The 9,854-nt window shown below is 30.0% G+C and overlaps 2 protein-coding genes across 3 annotated transcripts in view; one reads left to right on the top strand and one right to left on the bottom strand.

Moving 5' to 3' along the window:
- The window catches only part of LOC119680282 (serine/threonine-protein kinase N), a 463,907-nt gene that overhangs the window by 127,145 nt on the left and 326,908 nt on the right, over positions 1 to 9,854 (bottom strand). The window lies entirely within an intron of this gene.
- LOC119681734 (locomotion-related protein Hikaru genki-like) lies at positions 243 to 9,367 on the top strand. The gene is made up of 4 exons (XM_038095002.1): positions 243 to 249; positions 602 to 1,774; positions 5,891 to 6,115; positions 9,246 to 9,367. Exons 1-4 carry the CDS (start codon positions 243 to 245, stop codon positions 9,365 to 9,367), a joined length of 1,527 nt encoding a protein of 508 aa, XP_037950930.1.

The raw sequence follows: 9,854 nt of genomic DNA, 5'->3' as shown, positions 1-9,854 counted from the left end.
TTGTTGTCTTTGCTGTTGTTTTTGTTGTTGTTTTTGTAGCTGTTTTTGTACTATTTTGCATCATTAGTGTGAAAGCAATTTAATTTGCTTGTGAACTTCGCTGTGCCGAAAGTCATTAAATTTGTTTATTTTGTTTATTTATTTATTTTTTGCTTGCGCTGCGACATTGCATATCCTGCATATCCTTGCCAAGTTATTCTGCAATTTGCGGTGCTGAACGTATGTTGTTTATTTGTAAATAAATGTCGAGTAAGTATTTCAACTTCTGTGACGTTATGTGAGGGGAATTATGAAATTCATTTGATTTTTGGGTTATTAAAACCATTGACTGTGGTTTGAAATTTGGCAAAATTCCATATCGTTTATTTGACAAATAACTTTAGACCGAATTTTAATTGATTGAAACCAATAAAAACTCTGGTTTATGGAAACTCTGATTAAAGAAAATGATTGACAATAATTGAACACAACGTTTACTTAATATGGTTTTAGAAATTAAACTTTGTTATACACATACTCAGATTATAGTATCATAATTTATATATGAAATAGTAGAATAAATAAAATAAAAAATAAAATAATTTTATTTTCTTTTTTGCAGATGCTTCACCTGGTTGTAAAGCACCGAACATGCGGGTCACTGTTATTAAACCAGAATCGGGGACTGAGCGGCCTTATGCAAAATTTGAAACCACACCAGCCAATTTACCAGAAGACTTCACCACAGTGGATGTTGAATATGTTGAAAAAATAAATATTGACCTGACTTCCAACTCAGCGGCTAATGATAACAAAATGGCTGTAGTAAATCCATATAAAATTGATGTGGAGGGAGAAGAGCATACGACAGCTTTAATTTCTGAAGATACAGCCGCAATAGATGATGAAGAAGAGGATGATGTCACTGAAACGGAAGATACGGCACACAAACGTCTAAATCATAATCGAAAATATAATAAAAAACGACGCTCAGGTTCTAGTCGTCGACGTCGCATTGAAAATGAGAATGGTCAAAGCCGCGGTCGTGGCAGCCGTTATAAGCGACAAGTCATACATCATGACCCAGATGCTTCTCCCGAGACAGACAAATGGAGTGGCAGTAAGTTGGCAGCTGAAGGCGATGTCTACTATGTACACATTGAAGACATACTAAAATCCCAATCACCAAATGCAGAGTTGCGGTTAAAATTGCATAAATTAAAAAAGAAATCAAAGCAAACAAAATGCAGTGCGAATGAGAATAAAGAACAATGCAAGAAAGCGGCAGCGAAAAAGAAGAAGAAAAAGGTTAATGCAACTGATGTTGAGGGAAAACTCGCAACAAACAACAAGAAAACGCCAAAGACTATAAAACAAGAAAAACAAGAACAACAACATCATCGTAGACGTGGCGATAGTCATGAAGATAAACAGGAACGTGTACATGAACATCAGTTACAAAAACGCGATGTTAATCCAAGATGGCATAATACTGTTAGTTTCGACAATGACACACAGCAACCGCAACCCATTGATAATGGCTTTGAGGATGATGTAGATGAAATTACTGCCGATGCTGATGCCGATACCGCTGCCTCTGCCTCTGTCTCAGCCACAGATGTCGCTGATAATGCACTAAACGCTGAGATATTAAGTGCTGATAAAATTTACATCAACATGACGAGCGATGGCCTCCAACGCGTCAAACGCAAATCGGGTAAAACCACAGGCGCATTAAGTCGTCCGAAGGGTGGCGGTGATTCCAGTTCAAAGACCACTAGCCGTAAGGATAAGGGTAAGTAAAATATGTAAAAATATGAAAAAAATGTATGAAAGTATATAGCGTTTTTAAGTTTCCCTTACGTTTTGATGGACATAAATTTTATTACGTTTTCTCTATCACTCAGAACTTTAATGGTTGGCTTAGGTGCCGAAGGCTTAGAAATACATAAAAAGTGACTTAGCTCTTATACTTGCCATTATATCGAAACAGTAATTTTTTTCATCTTCTTTTGTACATCTTACCTTTTATGGAAAACCCATTCTCCTTCTCCAGCCGGCTTTTTATCTTAATTTTAGTTATATTTTCATGGCGTTTGTTTGTTTTTTGATTAAGTGAAATTGCCTTCTTTGTGCTACTGACATTGCATAGCCGGTAGGTTGTTGTTTCATTGATGCTTGGTGAAGGGTTAATGTGTCCGCATAATATTATCCTATCCTGTCCAACACTCTTTAAACTTTCAAGTCAAATATGTTTGTTTCGACGAACTGAAGCTGAGTATCTCATGAATGTAAAATAATATCATCAGCATCAGGCATCTTCTTTGCTTACCTTCCCTTTTTACTTGCCACGTAGTTTATTTTCTTTTCTTTTCTCTTCACTTTTTTTTGATTCCTTTGTTTTGTTTTCTTCAATTTCCTTTCAGACTCAAGTGTTATTGAAGTTTTTCATTCGTTTTGACTTTTTTCCTGTACTCGCACACATAGGCTGGCTGAGGGTTAATGTGGCTTTTATCATTTTATGGGGTTAATTTAAAGTGTTTTTGTTTGCTTTATGAGGTGCCTTTGCTACTTTAACTAATTCTCAAGTGTTGAGATATTTTTATGTACTTCGGGGAACCCTTTTGTGGATTTTATTTATGGAATTTCAACGCTTGTTAAAATTTATATTTTTGTTAAAACATTCTTAAGTAGGGTTAACCATTTCACTTTAGATTTTATGGATTAGCAATGTAAGTTTGCTATTTTGCATTACAAAAAACTCAAATAGATGAAACTAAAAAAAATTTTATGAGTGAATATTATAGTTGTTTTGTAGATTTTTATATGATTTACCACTTCAGCACTCATAAATGCAAGTTTTAATATAAAATAAAGACATCATGCATACACTTAAACCAACTTCACAAGTGCTTTCCTTTAATCAGAGGGCTACATAAAATGAATTTATTATGATTATAAATATTTGAAAGGCGCATAACATTTCAACAGTGTGATCCTGTGAAGTAGCGTAACATATAGCAACAAGCCAGACTTTTTTAGTCCTTGTCATAAAAAAGAAATTGTAAAATTTTTTTTTTAAATTTATCTTATAATAAATCTTTCGGTTGCACATATAAAATAAATGTATAAAATAAATGTATAAAATAAATATATTAAATTTATTAAATAATAATAATAAGCAAAAAATACTTAGAAGTTAAATAAAAAAGTTGTCTCCATGGAAATATTCATTTGAGACGGGCACTTCTTATTTCACACGAAATACTTGAGATATACTCGTGAATGTTTTACTTACTACTTCAAACAAGAATTCATTGAATTGTTAATGATAGTTAAACGGGTTCGAATAGAAGTGAAAAAACAACAACAAAAATTTTTGCTAATTTATTGAAGTTTGACTGACCATACAACGCTGTTTCGAATATACTCAACATCAGTTATCTTAGGGAATATTCGACTAATATTAATTAAATAATATTAACTAATATTAATTATTTTGTAGTCCCTATATAATTTGTTTGGACTGCCAAGTTTACCACCCGTGCTTGTTAAATTAGAAGCGACGTCTAAATGTGTCTTTCCACAAGTAGCTAAGACAGAGCAAACAATTAATGCTCAACTTCCAAGTTTTTTGTCACTTTTTTATTTTTTAAGTGATACTAACCAAAGCACTTGTTTTTAATTAGAACGAGCTTATAAACTGCAGCTTTATTTGAATCACAAGATCAACGTATTGAAAGTTCATTCTTTAACTTTAATTATTTTTATAGGCAACTAAGGTTAATTTATCAAATACATTAACAGATCTTGTAAATTGTTCACATTTTTTCCTATTGAAAATGGTTTTTATATAATGCCCTATATTATTCCTTTATAATCCAAAACATAGCTGTTTAATTTTAACCTACACATAAATGCATTAAAATTCTGTTAAACTTAACAATTTTCAATCATATTGATTTTATTTATATATCCTAAATATCTAGAGCATGTAACAACAAGTATTCCGTACTGTTCGATACATAAAATAGCTTAATAGGAATTAATTCTGGATAACCAAAGCCCGCTTTCTGCTGCAAAAAGCATAATTTTCGCTTTTAGTTGAAAATGGTAAATGCATCGAATTTAGTTAAGTGCAGTGCAAACTATTGAACTGTAACCGACTCAAAATTCAATTACTTGTTTGAAGGACTGGACGGCATCACAAGAAATATCCGATGAATTTATAGTGGTGTACTCTATATAAACACCAAAAGCAGCTCAAATACAATTACTGAGTGAATAAAGCGCTCACGTTTCTGCCGACAACATTATGCATACTTCACATCGTTTGACCTGGGAGTAAATTGCTAAATAACAAGATGCATGAGGTGAAGTTGGGTTGAGTTTCTGATTGAAATGCATCAAATTCAGTATCTTACAGTTGTAAAGTTATGGAATAGTAAAACATTACAGAGGTTGTTAGTATATTATATCTTGCCCATAAAAAGCCGTCACTTTTTACTTGAACCTTTATAAATTTATCAAAGATCTGGCATACTTTCTAATCAGAGTAAACTGATCACTTTATAAGACATACATACTTCTGTTAACTATTATATTACTTTACCATAGGGAACATCTACCCAACAAATATGCTTGTGTCTAGTTTAAAAAAGGCTACAATTCAATCCATGCAACCTTATCGAACCGTTAGTTTGTTAGAGAAGAAGAATATTTTAACTCTACGAAATATACACATGTCATATACACATGAACTCACACATACATATATTTGTTGTAAAACCACGTGTCAAAATCGAAAAGTGTAAACATGAACTCACACATACATATATTTGTTGTAAAACCACGTGTCAAAATCGAAAAGTGTAAACCCACCCAAGTAGCCCATTAAGGTCAGCGAATAAAAGGTTTAGCCAGCTTAAACTATGTTAATACAAAATCTGATCAAATGAATTTTATAAAACTTATTAGTTAATCGTGGCTAAATAAAATTCTAAATCTAGAACTCTTATTAATAAAGTAATTTTGAAAATAATTTGGGTATTCACAAAGGTCTGCTTATAACTAATGTGACATAATGGTAAAGTGCTAAAAATTGCAGTGATAACACATAATTTTAGTTGATATAAAATATTTTTTATTGTTTAGAAATATGTATATCAAGTACTTATATTTGGTTTTCATTTAACCAAATAAGGTTATTTATTTAATTGGCCATTAAAGACGTGAATCGTCCTTGGTCGCGTTGAGTAGTCCTCCGCCAGCCAGCTCGATCAGTAACTTGGTATCACCATTTGGGTCAGTACCAAGCGTACTCAAATTGTTGGCCATCTGGTCCTTCCATCGTTTATTTGATTTTCCAACTGCATGCACCAAATCAAACACCTTTCTAGCCAGAGCAGTTTCTTCCATTCACTCGACATAACCCAGCAAGCTAAATTTTTATATGCTTAACTATATCAATGTCGCGAAATGGCTCATATAGCTCATCGTGCCATTCAATTCGATACTCGTTGCCAACCAAATAAGGTCAAGTGCTTTCATTATCCTCTGCAAATTAAATACGAAATGGAAATAGTTACATTTGCGATTGGGTCACTTCATAGCCATTTGTAGGGAATGTAACTTAACAGATAAAGGGAAGAGCAATATATTTACTTTCAAGTTCTGGGAATATAATTTAATTATAGTACTAAAATAACATCATTGCTGTTATTTCTTGAAAGTAATTTAAATACTTTATTGTTTTATGTAAATAAGCCATACAGGAATATCATATCATACAACACACATTATGTTTGCTTCATTTGTTTGTAAATATTTATGCATTATACATAATATCACATATGGTGGCACTAATAACAATTTAGAACTCACATATAAACATTTTAATTATTATTTGCAGGCATTTTCGATGAAGAAGGTGGCTATGCGCCTGTTCATCCGGACGATACTGATTCAGGAGAAGAAGAGGAGGAAGATGAGGAGGTCGACATAGAGCAGCAATTTACTGAAGTTTCTGAAATTCGTTTCCCTGGTGAGATTGGACCACTTGGTGATCGACGTCTGTGCAAAATACGTTGTATTAAAGGCAAATGGGTCGGACCGTTGTGCGCAACCAATGAGGAGGGTAAGTGGTACAGTGTACGTTAAAACTCAACTACAAAACACAACAGCACAATGCATACAAAAAAAAAAGCAATAAATAATAAAAACTAACAAAGAGCAAAACAGTTTTCATAGTAAAAAATAATAATGCATATTAAAAGAGCAACAAAACATTTAGCAGCTCAAAAACACAGCGTAGTTTATTTAATTGTTTATATCACATAACATACATACATTGCACTAAAAAAATATTGATTATACAAATTTTCAAAAATATTAACACATTATTGCATTCAAATATTGTTCTCCCAACTTTGAAGTAGTTAACTTACAATAAACATGAAAAAAACATTAAAGCACAGCATTTTTATTTACTCAACTATTAAACAATATACTATATAGAATAATTTTGTTTAAATAACATGAAAACCAATAACAACACTCCATACTGCACACATTCCAGAGAAGTAGTGAATTAATTCGAAAGTATTTTATTTAAAAGTAGATTATTTTATTTAAATTATTTTAAAAGCAAACCAATTTGATAATAGTTATGTATGAATAATTTCAATAAATTTAAACATAACTTAATATTAACTTATAATCGTATTTTGAAAACGTCCACTCAAGTGTATCTAAATGCAATCTTAAGTGTAAGATTAGTATATCTTAAGTGTAAGATTAAAATCTTAAGTGTAAGATTAATAACTTAAGTGTAAGGTTAATTAATTAAGTGTTATTAATCATCAAATCAAGTTGAATTTGTTTTTTTTTACTTTTGATTCAAATTTCTCAAAGTCTGAAACAGTTGATGCTTCTGGCTGGAGTGTCATATTAGATTTGTACCTATCGAGCATACTAATTGATCTTCCTATTAGGTCCGCCATATGATAATTTGAATCAATGAATTATCAATTGTTGTTTTTCGTAAATCTACGTTTCCTATAGAAACGTCTTAATTTTCTGCTCTTTTACTCCCTAAATCAAGTACCCTACTTATTAACTAGTGGGTTTAAGTAAGTTCAATTCACAAAGAAATTAATTAAGTTGTAATTGAATGTTAATCAATAGTACCTTGTTGAAATATCTACACTTATGAAAACAAATTCTATTCTTCGAAAACTTAATATATATGTATATTTATATATAAATATATGTACGAATTCTCCTTATTAAAGAATGTAGGACCTATGTATAACTTTAAGGTAAAGAAATGTGTAAAAATTGACCTATGTAGAACCTATGTATTACTTTAAGGTAAAGAATTGTATAATAATTGACCTATGTAGAACCTTTGTATAACTTTAAAGTAAAGAAATGTATAGTAATTGACACACAACAAAAAGAGAAAAATCAAATCATTAAAAAGGAAGTATCTCGAGGCGTATGAACAATACTATAGAAATGCAAATGTCTTGACCTCTACTAAAAAGTTTTTTTAATAAAAAAAAATTCCACAAAACCCCATTCGTATTTACAAAATACCTTAAGTTATTATATGGCAAATTTCTTTAAATGAATTTTTTTTTTGTTTATTACAATCAAAGTACGCCACTAATAAAGAAAATTTTAATCCAATCCTTAGTCTTACAGATAGTTAAAAATGAAATTATGCTACTTTAGAGAGTTTTCTATTTTTAAAATATCAAAATATCAATACTTTGTGTTAATTTAGAAAACTTTTATTTTGTAAATTTTTAATATATATAGGTAAATTAATATAAAAATTTACCTAAATGGAACTTGTATAATTATTTGATGAACTTCTGAAAATACACATCAGTTCACATATTTTTCTCCCTACCCGTAAACGGTAGAATATGGTCAATGATATTAACTACAACTAGTTATTTTTATAAAAAAGATAAGGCCTACAAAACTAATATAAGTTAAATATATGGTTCTATCTAAAATGAAGATAACGTAAAAGAGTACTGACTATATCTGTAAAGGGTTAGGCTGCTTCAACATAAAAAACAAAATTTTTAAAAAAATTTGTCCTAAATACGGTATGATTTTGAAGAGAAGAAAGAAAGAAATGATACTCTTTTTCACAGTTAGATGCAATATTGTCTCTTTCATGATTAGATGTAATATTACTTTTTTTATTGTACTATGCAATATTATCTTCTTGAAGGTTAGACAGAACATTATCTGCTAAAAAGTTAGAAGAAATTTTGATGGTTCACCAATAATTTAAAGTCTGATTCAAATTCATTAGCATTGAAAGTCACAGTGTAATTAGGAGACAGAGTGCTAAAGATGAATGAAGGTGAGAGATAAAGATAAAGAGATAAAGAAGCTTAGTAGTTAGTATTAGTTAGTATATTTAGTACTTTATAATATGCATTTAAAATTCTCTATATACCATCGAACTTATGTATGATTTGCTGAACGTAAGAGGAAAGCGGCAAGTATTTGTTAAGCAAACTATGTTGCATTCACTTATTGCAATTGTGAGACTGTTATAAACAAATATTCTTAATCTTTTTCCCGATAATTTCACAAGAATTATTAATAAACGTCTCTTAGCTTGTTGCACAAACTGGATTAAGTACTGTTCAAAATAGTCGATTTATAAAGAAATATATGTTAAATACAAAAAAGGCATTTTATTCGAAATAGTTCGCACTTCGCTTTTACTGGATTTGATTTCGCTGCTTAGGAGATCAATCACCATTCTTTCATAAAGAGAGTTACAGTTCTTGGCTTTTATAGGAGCCATCAGTTCTGTTAAGTACGTATTCTTTGATCCGTAAGAGTTGTTTAAGTTTACATAAAAGTATTTATATATAGTTGCTTAGTAGCATCGACTAGCTTTTTTTAATAGTAAGCTGTAATTTAATAAATAGTTTTCTTACAAAGACTTGTTCCATCTGTATATTTTATATGATTTTTAATGTTAGAAACCTTAAAAACTCAAGTCTGTACTTCTTTAATATATCATTATTTAATTTATATAGCTATGAGGTAATCCATAAATTTATTTTTTAATGGTAGAAATTTAGTAAGTCACATTTTGTAATACACATACTTTTTAATAAACTACACTTCTCACCACAACTGAACCACTTCAACATCAAAGCACATTACAGTTCATCCTTTAATTAAAAAGTTGTAGCAATTGAAGTATTTTACTAAAATATTTTTAGATGATTATGGAAATGTGAACTTTCAGCCCTTATACAAAAGTTGCAACGTTAACCGAATACCACCTTACTTACTCTTAAGCTATCGCAATATATCAGTGGTAAGTTCAACTCTGAATATATAAAAATGTAAAGTAAAGCCAATACCAAAAATGGTAGTAAAATGGATATCAGAAACTAAGAAACAGAAAAAATGTTTATTGAATTATTTTAAAAATATATATATTTCTTTATATAAAAATTAATCAAAATATATATACACAAATTATTTATTCACACATAAAAACCAAACATAAACAGAAACTGAAACATTTAACCATTTAAGTTAAAGTCAATCTCCGATATACTCATACGTAAATGAAGCGGCAGGAATTCGCACTAAAAATTATTTTTCACATTTTCCAAGCCACAAAACAATTACTCAAATTAAATATATCAAAAATAATAATAAATGAATGTAATTTTTTCTTTACTACCACAGAATTATTTTAACTTTATATCATATCAAGAGCATATTTAAGCAAACTTACAAAATGCAGTCATTAATATAAAAAACAAAAGCAACAAAAAAAAATTAAAAAAAAAATCATAAAATAAAATGCATGAAAAAAT

Source organism: Teleopsis dalmanni, chromosome 2, assembly GCF_002237135.1.
Source record: "Teleopsis dalmanni isolate 2A chromosome 2, ASM223713v2, whole genome shotgun sequence".
Taxonomy (NCBI): domain Eukaryota; kingdom Metazoa; phylum Arthropoda; class Insecta; order Diptera; family Diopsidae; genus Teleopsis; species Teleopsis dalmanni.
The sequence above is the reverse complement of the archived record's forward strand: the minus strand, read 5'-3'. Positions and strand labels throughout refer to the sequence as shown.